Here is an 18,965-nt window from a genome sequence, read left to right as displayed (position 1 = left end):
CTGCCAAAATAACTTTGAAAAACATAGCTGAGTTCAAAAGAGAGGAAGGCAAATCCCCAGGTGCTAAAACAAAGAAGAGACTCAGGCAGAGGCTTGAAGGCTAGAACTCGGGGTTCTCTGGCAAGTCTACGCTCTAGTTTCCTGGAAAGCAGTCTGTGAAGGAGATGTGTGTGCAGGAAGTCGACTGGGGTCACCTGCGGGGGAAGCAGAAGAAGGATGTGAACTGGGATGCTTGACAACGAAGTCCTCAGCTGATCCCACAGGGTGCTTTGGAGCTGAGATGATCCTTCAGAGTCGGCGCTAGTCAAAAGACCTGGCCTCTGTCTCCATAGAAGCATCATTAGATGTGATCTGGCCCCAAAAGGCAGCATGACCCTAGGATAAGTCCTTGAGACGGACTCAGCTGAGAGATATTAGTCAGCAGCCAACACTTCCAACATCTTAAAGAATGAGCACTTCAGTCCTGGGCCAGGGAGGGGTGGGGGGTTTTCTTCTAGAGAGGTACATATAATTTTCTTTGATTACATGGATGACTTATTTCTCAATTTTTTCACAGTTCATTTAGCTGCATCTATGTAATTTCGATAATCTTGAAAATTTTTTCTTTCTGAATTTTGGGGAAGATACATCAGTGATCCATGGTCCTATCTCCAACAGGTTTACAAAGACACTTACGTAGATGTTACTTATGTATAAACATATTGATTTCAGTGTTATTTACATTAGCGGAAAAATTGAAAATGACCAGAATGACCACGAATAGAATAGTTAAATTATATGCAGCTATTAAGATTATGTATTCAAAGAATGGTAACTAAGATGTTAATATGTATATTTTTCACTGCATAGATTGTATGATTCTAATTTCCTAAAACATTGGCTATTTAACATTTTACTCTAATTGCTAATGCATAAAAATACAGAAAAATTAGATCAAAATAATCTCAGAGTTTAGCTCTATAATGTATGGATTTTTAAGTACCTCATATTTTCCAAATTATCTAATATCATGTATTACTTTGTCATCATTAAAAAATTGACAATGTTTATAAAATAAAGAAATAATTATGTTGGATTATTTTATACTCTATTAAATAATTTGCAAGTTTATATTTGATACGAAAACTGATCTGTGGGGACAAAACAGTATTATACTGAGAGTAGATTTTTAATAATATTGTCAACATTTTTTCAGTCTTATTTTCAACACTATTTTCCAGGTGAATAGGGGAAAGAAGTGCACTTTAGGGTTCCTAGGTCCTTCTTTTATCTGAGGATTTTCTTGGAAGACAAAAGCCCCCCAACTGTTTCACTCTGTGTGTGTGTGTGCATGCACCTGCCAGGTGTTGCCTGTGCTTAATTTTCCCTGTCTTTTGGAGATTCTTTTGTCCAAAGTCAAGTTCCCTTTGCTTATGATTCCCATTAGATAGAAAGACATGGTCAAAGGACATTTTTCTAAGGTCACAAATCTCACCCATAAGCAAGGGAGGAATCCACAATTCTCACCACCACAGAAAAAGAAAAAAATGATAAATTGCATAGTTCAAGGGACTTTTGATGAATCAACTTTTTCACTACCAGAATTTTCTCCTTCTTTGCTTAAATATATGGAATAATATAGTAATTAGTTATTTTTAATTTATTTTTATTTATTTTTTAAATTGCAGAATATTATGGGGGTACACATGTTTTGGTTACATGATTTGCTTTTGCACAGTTTGAGTCAAAGTTACAAGTGTGTCCATCACCCAGTTACTATGCATTGTACCCGTTAGGTGTGAATTTACCCATCCCCTCCGCCCCCCTCCCACCTGCTCGATTTCTGTTGAGCTTTACTTCCATATGTGCACATAAGTGTTGATTGATTAAGAAGCTAGTTATTTTCAAAAGTTCTCATATTGAAGCATTCCACAGAGAAACTGCGGAGAGGCCCATATTAGCCTTCATTACTGTTTGTGTTTTTCTTCTTCTGTTCTCTCTATTCCCTTTCCTTCCTCCTTTCTTTCCTTTTCCCTTCTTTCTTTTAGATTGGATTCCTGGATCCCTTGCTCCAATGCCTGCATCTTTCCCACCACTCTCTCTCTCAAAGATTTCCCTCATGCCTTCATCTCCAAGAGGCTCTTCCGTATTTCACAGTGGATTTCAACGTGCTGGGGTGAGCGCTGAGGGGGAGAGTCATTGATAACTGTGGTTTTAGAAGCTTATGTGCTTGAGAGTCTATGAAATCCTCCCTGGCCCCAGAGACTCTAAATTGTTTCAATCCATATTTTCTTTGTCTTTTATGGCTTTTAAAGTTTCACATCCAATAACCACATTTGTATCCGAAGCATGGATTTTCAGAGTTTGACAAAGCTGATCTCGCGGATTCAATTTCCATAAATCCCTTAAAGTGTTTAACCGACTCTTCTCACTTTTCAAAAATGTCTCTGACAAAAACACAGGGGAAAACAATTGTTCTTGACATCACAACAGTTTAATATGTTAACTTATTCATTAAATTGTGCTTCACATCAATGGAAATCCTCAGTTCTACAAACTATCATTTTTAAATAGCAATAAAGGTTGATAATGCCACAATACAATTTCCTAGTAACTGAGTTCATACATTTTATTGTACAGAAACAAAAGGAAATATCTCTTAGGAGAAATAATTTACTATCTATTGAATAACTATCTTTACATCTAAAATGGGGCACCAGATAAAAGTCCAGATTTTTCTTTCCAACATTGAACTGATACATTAAAAGAAAAATAATGCAATCAAAACACAGACAGGTCTTCCGGGAAAAAAAAAAAGAAAGAAAGAAAGAAAAGATAACCACACGATTAAAAAAAAATGACAAAAAGGCAGAAGACAAATGTCACAATGACCAAATCACACAAAACTCTGCTCCGCAGAACACTTTTCCCTGCCAAGAACTGAGGTTTCTCAATCTGGCCCTTCAATGAGCTCCTACAGTGCAGCGGAACGTGTAGCTCACAGAGGTTCCACTGAGTGTGCCAATAGATGAGAGTTGCAGTCTTTTCCGTAGGCAACTTGGAACATAGGCTCAAGAAACATCTGGGCATCTGCTTTCTCAGATCCGGAGTACTATTAGGTGACCTTCAGTCCTTGCCTGGATGTTCAGGGACTTTTGTCTTGCAGATGTTGCTGGTGTTTATAGCTAGGCCAGTTCTCTGGAAATGTCAGCACCTCTGCAAGGCAAGTCGGTTCTGTCAACACGCTGTGAAGACGGGTCCACGTGCATTCTGCCCATTAGGCTACAAAACATACAGGTCTCAGAACCTGCCCACTGGCCCAGAAGGACTAATTCAAAGTTTCAGGGAATTAGTTCAGATGTGTCCAGGTGAATGTGGTGAGAGAAGAGCAGGCATTGGCTTATGTCCTGTGGAGATGGAGGGAGAGGATAAGGAAGAAAACCAGGAGTGCCTTGGAGAAAGAACCATTGCATGTTCCCCAGATGACACAAAATGGGTAGAATCCTCAGACCAGGCCAGCCCTGCTACCCAGCCTGGAGAGATCAGTTGGAGTTCTGGTGACCAGTGGAAGCACAAGAACTATGGGAAAGGAAAACCTTAGAGTCACAGCTGTGATCAGATTAGGGTATTCTTGCCAAGTACAACCCAGCCTTCTCTTTGATCCAACTCCTCCAGCTCAATCAGCGTTCAGTCCCTAAAACCATCCCAATGCTCTGGTCCTGTCTCAACATCTTCATTCATTTCTTTCTTTTAAATGGCTATAAGAAGTACTGTCCACACATTTCCAGCCTGCCCTTGTGCTCGCGGACAAAAACTGTATCTTAGTTATTTCTCTATTTTTCAGTATTGCCTGGCATGTATTTAATTCATCATCTTTCCATCTTGGAAAGATCTGTCTCCCTTTCAGGAGGCCCACTTTCCTCTATAATTACCCTTACTCTCCCTAACCCCCCATCTCTAAGTGATCCCATTATACAGGACTCTCCTCTCAGCTAGAGGTCACGGCTGGAAAGAAATCAGATAAACTCTCTGCGTGAAGATGCTAGCTTATGACAGCTTAAAGCATTTCCTCTCTCCAGCGAATGTGCAAAGGGACTCATTTAACACCAAATTAAGCCTTTATGAACTAAAGCAATACATTACTGATAAAATGCCAGGGACCTGGGAAGGAGAAGTACAGAAAGGGAGACTTTTTTAATAGACCTTTTTTAATATCGACCATCCTTAAGCTTCGCTAATCAGGCAGCAACTGATTCTGCGTATTTCTATCACTGAGCTTCCCTAAGGAATGGTGAGCATGTTCCCTCAGCCTACACCTTGAATAGGTCTGGGGTCGGATGGGGTGGGCACCCAGCTAGAAGTGTTTGAATGTCTCCCCTGAGTCTGAGAGCTTCCTGGTCTCCCCTGCAACATTGCCCATTTCTTGGGCATTTCATTCCTAATAAGAGACTCCTCACTGGAGGCAGGAAGCTGAGAGTCGACTTGACCGGTCTTTGGCATTTTCTAAGTCACTGCAGTTCCACAAAAAGGTGAGGGAAGATATAAATCAATAAAGATTTAGATTTCATATTCTTGCAATTCCCAGTCCCACACCGATGCTGAACAGCATAAAGTAGCAGGAAACGCTACAAAGTCAAAAGACTGGGGCTCTGAGAAACTTTCTTGCTAATAAATTAGAATCTTTGAGACATCTCTCAGCATGTCTGAATCTCCATTCCAAATTATCAAATGGAATAATGAATAGAGGTCCTATTTAACACACAAGGTTTTAATGAAGATCAAATGAGATACTAAATGTAAAAATGCTTTGAAAACCGTTGAATGCTATACAAAATGACAAATTTTAATCCTATCCTTCACAAAATATATGATGAAGTAAATGACATTGAAAAGCACTTGAAATATTTTTTGGTTCCCTTTTGTGTTGGACAATGATGGCTTTTTGTCAGTATTTTCACATCGTTTCTTTAATAATAGGACTCCCACACTTATCAAGGCATATGGCAACCAATAGTAAAGACACTTCCTTCTTTGCAGCTAGATGTGGCTAATATCTAGGGTCTAGCCCATGAGATGTGACTGTAAGCAACATATACAACCTCCCTTCACTTCCTCTGGCCTGTTGGAAATGTACATGAGATGGCAGGAACTGTGGCAGCCATCTTGGTCCAGGAAACAGAGGCTGCACATTAAGATGAAAGAGCAACAAGAGGGCCTGGGCTTCTTCAATGTCACACACCAGGGCTATCAAATCAGTTTTTCTTTCAATCACAGAGAAATAGCTTCAATCTTAAATCACTATTATTTTCTCCGTTAAAACCACCAAATGGGAATCTTACCCGATACATTCATATTTAATTTTAATGATCTATTCTAACCTCCTTACTAGATCTATCTTGGCAACTTTCTTCCCAATATTATTACTATCTCCACTCAGACTTTTGAAAAAGTTACTTTAAAGGCATGATCAAATGCTTCCTCGTATTTCAAACCTCTAATTGAACTGGTTCATGACAAAGTTACCTCTTTTAGATGAGAAGAAACAAGTCTTCATAATTTTAAATAAAACACATGATATCCCTCACTGCTATCTGACACTGATTGTTAATATTATCAATTATTGGAGCAAGTATCCAGATAATTCTTTGGGTAGTTTTCTCCAGGTCCCCCAAAGCTAGAAGGAGACAGATTAGTGTGTATCTTAGTCCTTAATAACATTTAAACACACACACACACACACACGTGCACGTACATGTACACAAAGACACTTCATCCCAATGTGATCACTGGCATTGCCATTGCCAAGAAAAGGAAAGGAATGTCTATCTGGGAACTATAGGAGTTGATAAGATGTAGGAAACCTGGGGATTATTTTTTCTTTTTGCCTCTTCTTGGGCTTTTGACACTAATGTATGTGGAGTTGAGTGGAGTTGATTTGGTTTGGGACTTAAGGCTGCTGACTTCCATGGATCTGCAGGCCTTCCATTGGCATCACTCCGCATGTAGGTGGGCAGTCAATTTTCAGAGAACTAACTGCTTCCCTACCTCTCCATTTCTATCAACATAGGACCCCAGGGATATGACAAGCTTGCTGCTTTAGAATGAAATGATATAAGGGAGGAAGCCCATGTCGGTCTTTTTAATTTGTTCCACACTGGCCTTGGGCCAACACGAAGAGCTGGTTTCTCCTCTGAACATCCCAATACCTGCTCTCCAGTGGGGCACCACACATCACACCTTCAGCAGAAGGCAGTGGAAAGCCTTTGATATAAATCCCGAGGTGCCTAAGGAACAGTGTGGAGTTAGCAGGGGCTGCCTCCAAGTCTCTGCTATGCGTGAATTCCCTGCCAAAAATGTAAAGTGAGTTAAAAAGAAACAATTCGAGTGCTTTCTAACTTGTTTTGATTTTCCACATGACGAAACACTGGGTTGTTATTGTGTGTGTATGCGTGTGTGTGTCACAGTGGCAGGCAGAAGGATAATTTGCAGCCCTGCTATTCTAGGCAGAATATTAGATCCTAAGAACAAAATGTGAAGGTAGAGAGAGAGAAGGCTGCTCATTAATCCCAGCCATAATTCTCCTTCCCTCTCTACGTTAGGAACAAATCATCGGAAAGGGAGAGACAAATACTTTGTGAGCCTAATCTCTACCAACTAACAGGCAATATTTACTTGGCCCCTTTTCAAACTCACCCTTGTGTATGGCTTAACAAGTAAAGCTGTCTGAAAAGTCATCACTCTCTCAGCTCATTGATGGGTCAGTGATGTGGCGGGGGTAGGACTGACCCGAGGCAGCACAGTGCTGGGTCACTGTTAGCTTGTTGCTGTCACAGTTGTGCCACCCACATGGGTTACAGACAAACACTTCTGGGTAATAACAGATGGCTTCTTGCATGATTGGCAGGAAGCTTTAGGCAGCATGAGCCCTTAACCCATATGGACAACACGATGGACTACAAAGAGCTTGCACTTTGCAATCAGCTACACCTAGCTTACAATCTGCGAGGAAGCCACTTACTGTCTGTGGGCTTCACCTTTCTCATCTAAGAAATTGGGACTAACTATACCTACTTTTTGTGCAGAATGTATTTAAGGTAAGAAAAGGGCCACCCTTAGATCGTGGCACAAGGGAGCCACCCAATAATGTCTTCCCTTGCAGCACAGATGAAGCCAAGGGCAGTGAGGGAAGTTCCTCCAGATCTCTGTTTGATGGAGACACTGCTCCCCATCCCGAGTCCCCACCATGCAGGTAGACAATCCATCAATGCTTGTGGGTTGACTGACTCAATCCCAGACAGAGTATTCTGGAGGCTGAGAAGTGGCTTACGTAAAGCTGGCTTAAACATCAAACATGAGGGTATCAATGAAATAGGCTTTTCAATCTGATTGAGGAGTTTCACTCATTTTGCCTTCAGCTCCTTGAAGGGATTGATCAGATCAATCTGTTGTGAAACTTTCCACCTGCTCTGATCCTCCTAACAAATGCTCAGCAAAGGCTCTCTCTTCCCCCTTCCATACTTCTTCCTTATTATTCAATGAATTTCTTGTGATCGTAGTTGTGATTGGGAAGGGGTGACACTAAGGGGCACTTGGCAATGCAGCGCATTTTTGGGTCCAGTGTTAAACACCCTAGTCTGATTTGCTGGCGGCAGCCACAGTCTAACAACACATAAAGATCATGTAGAAAGACAAAAAGTTATCAGGCTGGAGATATTGAAGATGTTGGGAGGTAGAGTCTGTCTCAACTCCTAGGATAACTGTCCCATTAACGGTGTTCCATGTCTCCTGGCCTACATCAGAGTTATTATTCATTTAGTGACCTTGAATGTATTTTGTATACATGCTACCTAAGCTCCTATTCTTCAGGTCAAGTTCTTTTTAAACACCTTTTCCTCTGTGGTAGCAGAATTCCAAGCCTGGCAGGACCATATCAGAGAAGAACACTGCACTAAAGAGGTTAAACTCTGGAATATTCCTTTAAAAACTCAGGTTCTGCAGCCAGTTTGGAAATGTTAGTCATATATTGATCCTCCTGATAATCTTTCTCTCTCTTAATTTGTTAGGCATTACTTACATTGAAAATAAAAATTGGTAAAGTGTGATTTCCCTAGGCATCAGCAAATAAGCAAATTTTGCCCTAAAGGCCCCCACCAATGTTCCTTTCTCAGGGGCCACAACCTCCCCTGTCCTTTATCCACTCCCTGTTCCCTAAAATATTAGAGGGCGGGGGCAGCATGGCTTAGGATGTAGGTCTCTAGCAATGGTCAATAGTAGGGTCGTTTTGTTTAAAAACAACTGCAACAACAGAACACATTACTTTTGTTTTAAATTGCAATCAAATAGAGTTCAAAGATGAGAGCTGACGGCCAAGTAGGGGTTGCCATAAAACCTCATCTAAGGGCTGAAATGTTCTTCCCTTTCTCTCTCTTTAAATATTCTCATGACAGAGACAGTATGTAATAGACGAATCTCAGCAGAACATCCAAGCCATAATTTGGGTTTTCATGTGTGCCTCTGTGGGTTCCAGTTACCCAAACTATAACCTCTGCTGCTGCAGAGATCGCAGGAAATGTTTCCTTTTTGATGCTTCTCTCCTTGACCTTCCAAAGTGGTCTGTATTGGATGTATTCCTACCCTATTTAATATCACTGATTGGAAAATGTCCAGAAAAACAAAAGAACAAGAGGGATTTTCTCCAGCTGGATAAAAATGAAGACAAAGAGGAAGCAGGTGTCCAAATCAAGCACATACAGCCAGATGTCCTCAGAATGGCCCAAGTGCTCCAAGGTAATGCAACAGAAGGTCAACGTGCCCGCTCATCCTCCCCCTCCCGAGAGCGAGCAGAGGCCAGGGGGTCACCATCTCACCACCTGGCTGTTGTAGTCCTCAGTGACAGTCCCCTCTGCGGCCCCATCCTGTTTTGGCCACCGGTGGCCCCTGTGCTCCCGCTGCAGCCTCCGCTCCTCCCGCCTCTTTTGGCGGTCCCTCTGGTGCTCTAGCTGCTTGGTGTGGTGGTAGCGCTGCTGGAAGAGATCTTTTGCATACTCGTAAAGCTGCACGTCCAGGAAGTTTAGCTCCTCGATGCGTTGGCGGGCCCCCTGGTTGATCTCCACGTTGGAAGCCCGCGTGATGTTGAACTGCGTGAAGGGGGAGATGAACTTGAGGTTGAATGTCCTCTCAAAGAGAAACTGTGTCTTCCTCTGGAACTCGGTGAGCCCGAAGAAGGCCATGTTCTTCAGGTTGTTCTTTGCGCTCTGCAACAGGATGGTGTTTCTTTCACTCTCGTTCATGAAAGTCAAGTTGTAGCAGCCCACCAGGCTGAGGTCGGCCAGCATGCGCACCTGGCGGTTGTTAGCCAAATTGTAGCTGCAATCCATAAACTCCCGCAAGCTGACTCCAGACCAGTCGTCCCCAGGGTAGCAGGTAGGCAGCTCATCGGGGGTGGGGCTTCTTCCGTCACACATATGGAGAGAGGTTTTCCACGTGGCCCCTCTTTGGACGTGTTTCCACTCACTCAGGTAACGCGACACTGGATCCCGCAACATTGTGATGTAATAGAAATTCCTGGAAGAAATCAGAGAAACAGTGTCAGTCGTCGACAACTCTAATGGGGAGATTCCGAACTTCCGTAATTTTATATTAGCATTGAGACAATGGGCTCTTCTGCTAAATGTTCATGTGAGATGGTTTGCCTGGATTTCTGTCTATCAGGTGCATGTGTTTCCATGAAGATGTATGGATTGGTTTTCAATACTGTTTGTTGGCCTTTTCCTCCCTGCTCCGGTGAGGGGAGGGTTGGGGTAGGAGGAGCAGATTATTCATTCACTCAGCAATTAATCACTGATAAATTACAACTGGCAGTAACAACATTTTACATGTAGGGAAAACACCATGATTTTAAAATTTATTACCCATCTGTTACTATTTTGTTTGATCCTTATAATAAATATTTGTAGTAGATGCGATACTATTTGATAGGGAAACATGCAAAGAGGTTAAATGATTTATGTAAGTCATGAAATTAGATTTGGCAACACTGAAACCCAATTTTCCTTCATCTTTTCTCCTTATACTGCTATTCCAGATTATGATTTAGGCAGGGCTGGGGAAGGATGGTTTGGGTTTGGAGACTAAGCTTAACTGAGCACCTACTATATGCTAGGAACTGTGCTACATGGTCTGTGGATGCTAGCACAGATAGTCCTTAACACAACTTTGTCAAGTGGGTTTTATCACTATTTTCTTTTCTTTCCTTTTTTTTTTTTAAATCTGAGGACACAGAGGATCAGAAAAGTAGGAAAGATAGCCCCAGATCCAAGAGCAAGTTAATACTTGACCTGCAATCTACTCTAGGCCTATTTGATTTCAAAACTCGTTTCTTTTCCTGAGCACCACATGGGTATTTACAGAACAAAACTGTAACATATTTATTGAGTGCCTATTAATTGTCAGGTGTTGTGGTTATTATAATCATAGATCTTATCTCATTCTAATGACATCTAATGGAATATTGAAAAGAAATATATTTTTAAGTGGTTATCTTCAGAATGACCACAGAGATCAGGAAACCTCTGGTTTAAAAGGGCAAGAGAAGCATAAAGAGGTAGAGAGAAAGTTGGAGACATTGAGAGATGAGCAGAATAACAGGAGGCACTGGAGGAAAATAAATATTGATTCAAAATAAGGAAAATTCTCAGAATTTGAACAGCCTACCAATGGAATGGGCTGCCTGTCCCAACCCTGTCACCAGGAGTGTTTGGGTAGAGCCTGGAGGTCCACTTGCCGCAGAACCAAACATCATAGCTTAGCCTAGCCTACCTTAAACGTGTTCAGAACACTTACATTAGCCTAGAATTGGGCGAAATTATCTAACACAAAGCCTATCGTATAATAGAGTGTTGAACATCTTGTGTAATTTACTGAATACTCTACTGAAAGTGAAAAACAGAATGGTTGCATCGGTACGGTTTCTACTGAATGTGTATCGCTTTCCCACCATCGTAAAGTTGAAAGATCGTAAGTTGAACCCTCCTAAGTCGGGGACTTCCTGCAAATGTAAATTGAAGAATGTTGTAAACTTGCATAAAGAACTGAAAAAAGAAAGTTGTAGGGGATGGAAAATCTCTCTGGCCCCTTTATTCTCACACCACTCATCTTCACTTCTTAGTTAAAGATTGAGGCTGTCACATCACGACAAGTTCTAAGTTAAAGAGAGCCGCTTTGTCACCCGACTCACCAAATTGGCTTTGGTAAGGAAATTTATTGTTGCTTTAAAAGGAATGGTGAGGAAAGAAGAGGGGAAAGAAAATTATGTCACATTTTGAGTGTGTGTGAGAACTAAGTGTCAGTAAGAAGCGCAATAGAGGGGCGAAATCAATGGAAAAGAGCACTTTTCCTGATTTCCAAGGAAGAGAACCTAGCCTGTAGAGGAGCTTGAGAAATACACCAGGAAACAATAAATTGTTGAAGGCCTATACTAGATTTAAAGGAGATACTTCATTCTTTCAAGTCTAACTAATCACTGACTATCCCATTTAGGGAAAATAATTTTTTAAATATTTAGTGGCAAAAGTTTTTAAGTTTTTTAAAAAATTGTGACAATAAAATTTTTATTTAGATAAACTTACTGAATCACTTGGATGCCAAGTGCTTTCTTGCAGCCTAGTGTCTAAGACCCTTGAGGTTGCAAACTTACTAGATGCCAGGCATGATGCTAAGGGTATAGCCCATTTCAAAATCCTGTGAGGTGAGTGTACGTTACAATTTCTTTTTTTCACTTAGTGTTAAATAAGCTAGGATTTGGGGAGATGAGATAAGCTACTCAAGGTCACATTGGTAGTAAATTACAGAACTTGGATTTAATCAGGTCTGGGTTACTTAAAAAAATAGTCACTACATTATAAAGAGAAAAATCTTATATTTTAAAGGAATAATTCAACCTAGCACTTGTTCACCTTGGCCAAGCTAACTGTATAGCAAAAATACAAAACTAGTAAAAACAATGAAAAAAAAAAAAAACAAGGAAATTATGGGTGCAATATTTTTTATTCTGCTTTTTAAAAGGAATTGATGAACTGTAATATTTAAAACTATGCATTTTCTATATTCTGTTATTTTGACTGTCTAGCCTTACCACTAGGTAACCAGACAGTTTTGAAATGTACTAAAGAAACTTAAAAATCTTATGTAATGCTCACTTCCCTTTAAATGAGGAGGAAGAATTTATTGAAACTGCTGCCAAGGACAGATGAGCCCGAGCTCTTGCTTTTGCCAATCACCGTCTTACACGACTCTGTTGTCTTCCACCGTGATGGAATGACAATTCCGTCAGTGGAAGAAAATTTCCCAAAAGGTCAATGGGGAAAGCAGAAAATGACTGACACTGCTTCTGGACTCCATAAGGAAATAGTGACGATAAAGTTTTTCTCAGAGTGGATGTTACTATTGTTGAATATTATATGACAGGTCATTATTAATCCTGCTTTAGTCCTATGCTGGGATTTATTCACATTTCAATTCTACCAGCAGAGACTGACTTTGTTTCACAAAACAATTGCGTAATAAATATATAAATATAATAATGATAGTATGATTTAGTGGGTTAAGGATGCCAAATGATTTAAGAATTTAAATCAGAAAGATCTTTGAATTGGATCAAATAAGACCACAAATGGAAAATTTCTAATTTCCCTGTTAATTGGACAAAACAAAAAACACAAAAGGATTTAAACAAAAAAGAAAAGCCGATGGCAATTAACTGATAAGTCTCAATCTCAATTATGTGTCTCAAATTTGACATGATCCAGATTTTTAAAATAATCATAACAGTTAGAGGATTTGGGAGCTGTGAATTACAAATGGTGACATAAAGACTTAACTGGAAACTGCTGGAATATGAATGAGAGGCTTTTGCCTCACTTGGGAAAATTGGCCATAGAGCTTCTGGTATCTCCGTTCCACTGGAAATCTACATAATCTCAAAGCCGACTGAAACTGGCTTAAGCTTAAAATGGTCTTGATTTCAAATTTAACTTTATTCAGTTTAGCATTACATTAAACGATGGCTAGCTACATTGAGGGTGATATTTACATGAGCAAAATTAAGTCCCAAATGTCTTCAAGTTCTACTAGCAAAAGGGGCCCACTTGAAACTAACACTGACGCCAAAACATAGAAATGCACTAGTGGAACATTTATGATGATGAAGTACAAAGTCGTCCCATTGTATGGTTGGGGATCCAACTGGCTAACAGCATTTGGGAATTGCATTGGTCAGACATATTCTCATGTATGTTTTGTTTGTTTAAATCCTGCAAAGCAGCCAAAATAGAAAGTTAGAAAAATAGTAAAACTAAACCAATAGGATTGAAGAACACCCAACTATTGAAGAAAAATCAACTGAAAATGTGATGAATTAAATCATTTTTCTTGTTCTCTATTTTCTTCCCTCTACTTTTGTTTGCATCTCTACTTTCAGGAAAAAAAACTACAAAAATTATGTCTGGAGAAATGATGTCTAACTATATTTTTGCACCCATTTACCATCTCCACTTTATCCCTCCCCTACCTGCTACCCTTCCCACCCTCTTATAACCATCATTCTATTCTCTGTCTCTATGAGATCTACTGCTTTTAATATTTAGCTCCCACATATGAATGAGAATGTATGAGATTTATCTTTCTGTGCTTGGTTTATCTCACTTAACATGTGGTTCTCCACTCCCATCCATTTTGTCACAATGGTAGGATTTCATTCTTCGGCTATATAATATTCCATCGTGTATATGTACCACCATTTCTTCATCCATTCATCTATCAATGGGCACTTAGTTTGATTCCATATCTTTGCTATTGTGATAGTGCTGCAGTAAACATGGGCGTTTAGATATCTTTTCTATATACTGATTTCCCCTCCTTTGGATATATTCCCATCACTGGGATTGCTGGGTCATATGATAGTTCTATTTTGAGTTTTTTGAAGAACCTCCATACTGTTCACCATAGTGGTTACCCTAATTTATATTCCTACCAACAGTGTACAAGGGTCCCCCTTTCTCCATATCCTCACTGACATTCATTATTGCCTGTCTTTTTGATAAAAGCCATTTTAACTGGGGTGAGATGATTTGCATTTCTCTGATGACTAATGATGTTGAGCATTTTTTCATACCAACCGTCATTGTTAACAAGCTTTGCTTCAGTTTCACGAATCTTCTCCCAACCACAAAACAATGAAAACTCATCGTCTTCTGCTCCTGTAACTCCCAACCCAGTCTCTAATGAGGGTACTCAAAAGATTCAGTACTACTGAAATCTGAAACTTTATTTTTTAGCTCTTATTTGTTCAACAGCACAATGGAGGGGGAAAATCGTTTTTAAATGGCTAAAACAAAGAATAGAGAAGCGCTAGCAGCACCCAAGGGCTACTGTGGCCACGACAGAGGACCTTTTTCGTTCCTTTTAACTCAATCTCCTAAGCCTAGACAGAGCATCACTTGTTCATATATTTGTCCTTATAGTTAACCTAAACTCTCCCCAGATATTGAGAAAATGAAGAACTAAACTATTATCCCCTCCTTCATCTATCCATTCATTCATTTATTAATTCTCCAAACTTTAATTGAGCCCATCTATTTACCAAGCGCTGGGGCCCTAGGCACTGGGGACTCAAAATTTAATAACATTGCCCCCAAGAAGATCTTGGGCAATCAGCTATTTTGGTAACACGAAAGAAATGAGAACTACCAAGTAGAGAAATGTTCTTCCCGTCTCCCTGGACCAGAACGATGTCAAAGACAGATGACTTTGTTTACCTTGGAAACAGATTTTCCATTTACCACCTACTTCATCGAGAGCTTGGGCGAATCCACTTAAATATGTGTGCGAAGCACTTGGTGCACTTTAGAATTGTCATTCTTATGGCCACAGAGTGATGATGGCAAATACTTGTGTATTACGAAAAATGAAGGAATGAGGTGCCTGGGTTAGTCTAATAATCACTGTAACTGATAATTATCGCATGGGCCATCAAGGCTGACTAAAGTTCCATTTGTTTAAATGGAACACACGTTTTTCCATGGCTGATTTAGAGTCACTTTTAGTATCTCGCTCTGCTGGAAAGTAGTCATATTAAAAATTTCTAAATATGACACAAGGGCATTCTGGAGGCCTTTCCATTTCTTGCGCTCACTGGTGTCCTGCTCATGATTCCTGGCCCAGGGCAAGGCTCACATCCATCTTCCCTGACTTTCCAGCTTAGAGGGCTCACCGCTTCACTTGCCATACTTCTAACTTGCAGGTGAAAACCCTGGCCACATCCACCCCCTAAGTACCTTCTTGATAACTGCACCTTAGGCCTTGTGTCCCAAAGCACCTCCTGCAAAGTCCTGCTCACAGCAGATGTCCAAGAAATGATTGCTATGTAAAAGAAAATTATCACTTATTTCTTAAGTGTATTTTATAACGAAGGCTGATATTGCCTATGAGAAATATGCCTTTCTTTTCTCTCTTAAAACTAATCTATTTTTTAATGTCTAAAATATACAAAGAGTAAAAAGATACATAATCTTCTAAGGCACCTGTCATTTGATGGCTGGTGATATGTAGAGAGAAACAGTCAACACAGACTTAGGGCAAAAAGTAGAATATTTCCGGTAACAAGTAATTAAGTTGCAATGAGGTTTATTTATTTATTTTTAAGATTAAACTTACTGGGTTTCTTCCCTACTATTTCAAGAACCTATGTTTCACTGAGCAGTTTATTGTATAATTTTTTCCCTTCTTTAATTAGCAAGTCATTTAATTAACACACGCTTGCTGAGGGTTTGCTATGTATAGGAACTGCTTTAGGAAATACGGAGAACATAGGAAAAAATAAAATAAAATGCCCTCAAGTATTATTGGCACAGGTGTGCTAGAGTAGAAAAGGCATTAATTAGGAAATTACAGAGGTAAGGAGGGGACAAAGAATAGTTAAGGGAGCTCTCTGTTCCCATAAGAATGCACCGAGAGTGGAGAGTGGAGAAGCCTGACTAGACCCGGAAGTTCACCTTGTGTATTTCACCAAACGTTTGTTTAGTAAGTGAATGAATGCAAAGGAGGGCATAAGCTAGAACAGGAAGTGGAGACCAAGTTGTCACCAGCTCTGAATGCAACCGTGAGTTGCTAAAATAGGCAGTGTTGATTTAGGAAGATTTATTCATCCAGAGTATTAAAGATGGACCACAGTAGGAAGAGACCAAGAGTGATTCAGCAGCCATAGTAAGAGACCAGCAAGGGAAAAACCCAGAACTGGGGGTGTTGATGAGACAGAATCAGGAACAGATTCAAGAAATATCTTACAGCCATCTGTCATTGCTGCCCCCAGCCCCGACTGTCAGCTTTCTCTACACTACTTTTTCCACCTCTCTATTTTCTTCCACTGAATCCTTCCCTTTCAATACTGTGGTCAATAAGAGGCAGGACTAGTATCCTCATCAAATGGTGGAATGAGGAGTGTGAGCCACCAGAATCGCTTTGCCAGTGGTGACTATGAAAATACTCACTTTTATGAGGCTATGACTTGCCTACCCAATGAGAACTCATAATGAAAAAATTTACAAAATGCTAGGTTCACAGAAGTTTAATATATTCCTTCCACCACCAGCTTAACCCTCATAAAATGAAGCAACAAAATTAATAGCTCCATACTCCACAGTTTTATGCATTCATAAAAACCAGATCGAGTAGGAACTCCTCCTTCTAGCTTCCTCTGAAGTCCTCAGTGGAAGGGATTTCTCCCCCTGCCCTGAAACCTGAGATCTCCTCATACTTTATCTTCATTCTGCTGGTCAGTAAAAGTTCTTACTACTTGAACAGGCTTTATGCAACCAGAGAGAGAGAACCCTGGCTCACTCACATGTGATTCCGCACAGCATAAAATACATGACCTTATACATCATGGATGGTCAGTTGTTCCATGTTTGTGGAATGAATAAATATGTAACATTTATGAGCCACTCTTTCAGGGAGTCTGAGATCTTTTGAAAGGTATGGGAACAAATAAATTTCTCCTAATTCCTCTTGCCCTAAAGACTTTGAAATGAGTTTGCCCTATATAACCAAGTTTTTCTAAAGCTCAGTGTCTCACGAAGAACTTCATGAGCAATCGTAAGGCATAGACTTGGGGCATCTGAAGGAGAGTGTGGGTCCTCATTATGAAGGATGCATAGGTTTAAGAACAGTACATCTTAAAGCTAAATTGATGCATGCATTTTTAAAAAGTGAAACTTAGCTCCTTCTGCCCTGCTGTGCTGTGTGCTGGAGTCATTCTCCAAACATTCAGAATGGAATTAATTTCTTGACTCTTTTTAGTGCCACACGCTCGTCATTATCTCAATAGAGTATTGTCCGCATTATACTGTATCTGATGGGGTGGGGGGTTGCAGCAGCAAGAGCTCAGCAATCAGACTGCCCTTTGACACAGTGATGAAAAGATCTTTTATTCAAGCCTTAAAAATAAATTGAGGAATTTAAGAATGATGTCCTAAACAAATGGGAAACTGGAGACTATGATTGCTAAGTACCATAACAAAGAAATTGAGGACGCCGAGAGTGGTGTGTGTCAGGGTAATTGGTTCCAAGGATGTCAGTATTGTGAGGAGAAAGTGGAGACACTTGCATGTTGTTACCTCACCTCACGCAGAGGGCATACATTGCATCACACCAAGCTGCCGTGACCTCCTCCCTCAACGTGACATAGGAAGCAGCCAGATCCCTGTAGCTGAGGCATTTTTATTTTACTTACTACCCAGAGATCTTGACTCTTTCCCATTGGTAAGACAGAGGGAGAGGATTCCTACAGGAGGAGAAAATGCCACAGCTCTTTCCTTACTTGTGCACCTGATAACTTTAAAGGAAGGAGAATAATTTGGATTTAGCTGGTCTTGCTTTTTTTTTTTTTTTAAATAATTGATTGCCTTCCCCCCACTTAGAAATGCAATATCTTGTCATTATGAAAAATGTGGGAAATGCAGAACAGTAAAAATGAAGACAACAAAAATTACTTATAATCACTTCACTCAGATATAACCACAGTGAAATATATATATATAAATATATATATAAACAGATCTGAGATCATGTATGTTATTTTTAAATCTGCGTTTTTAACTTAAAAATATTTTCCCATTTTATTTAATATTCTTCCATAAGAGCATGTTATTCCATAAGAGCATAATATTTCAATTATGGATGTGCCATAGCTTATGTGACCAGTCCTCTAGTTTTGGACAAGTAGGCACATTCTATTTCAGGGAGGTTATTATAAACAAGAATCTGATGAACATCCTAAGCCATGGATATTTACACAGAAAATTCCTGAGTCAAGAGAATTGCTCTGATTTCATTGTCAAAATGCCCAAATATAGTTCCTGCCAATGTATTCGACCACAATCAGAGTAGGACAGGACGTGGCCACTCCACGAAGTCTGACATTCTTGGGTGTGGGGGACATGGAAGCCACCTGGAAGCCAAGAGAGAGCTGTGTGACAGTCTCTGCTCCCCCTAGCTGGACCCGGAGGGTGCCCCGCAGGGAACACAGGCCTGAGATGGACATTCCAGGGCAGCCAGGTTGGGATTTGTGACAGGATAGTGGGGAAACAATTTCCAAAGAGATTTGTTTATTTTTCACTTAATGAACAGCTGAAATATCGAATTAGACACTAAACATTTGTGGAATCAAATCCCACTCATCAGTACTGCGGCTATATTAAAGCCAACATCTGGATCAGAAAGATAGAGGTCCCTCACCCCATTATATTCGGTGCTGGTCTTCGAAGAAACAGCCTCTTGAGATGCAGTCTGTCTGCAACGTCTCGGTGTCAGCTAACTTTAATTATGAGAAGACACACATGATGCTGTACCAACCAAACAAAAGCATGAAATAAGAAGCTTCTAGAGGATATAGGTTATTTCTCAGTGATGATCAGTCGATCCCCTATTTCCTA

General features: G+C 40.2%; 1 protein-coding gene across 1 annotated transcript in view; it reads right to left on the bottom strand.

The window, feature by feature from the left end:
* Positions 1–8,625: 8,625 nt before the first annotated feature.
* The window catches only part of HS6ST3 (heparan sulfate 6-O-sulfotransferase 3), a 726,240-nt gene continuing 715,900 nt past the window's right edge, over positions 8,626–18,965 (bottom strand). Inside the window, exon 2 of the mRNA XM_012647347.1 lies at positions 8,626–9,543. Coding sequence (XP_012502801.1) covers positions 8,835–9,543 — 709 coding nt within the window. The 3' untranslated portion in view covers positions 8,626–8,834. The remainder of the gene's footprint in view (positions 9,544–18,965) is intronic.

The sequence above is a fragment of the Propithecus coquereli genome, unplaced genomic scaffold, assembly GCF_000956105.1.
Source record: "Propithecus coquereli isolate 6110/MARCELLA unplaced genomic scaffold, Pcoq_1.0 Scaffold262, whole genome shotgun sequence".
In the NCBI taxonomy this organism is placed as follows: Eukaryota; Metazoa; Chordata; class Mammalia; order Primates; family Indriidae; genus Propithecus; species Propithecus coquereli.
Note: the sequence above shows the minus strand (reverse complement) of the source record. Positions and strands in the feature narration are given on the sequence as shown.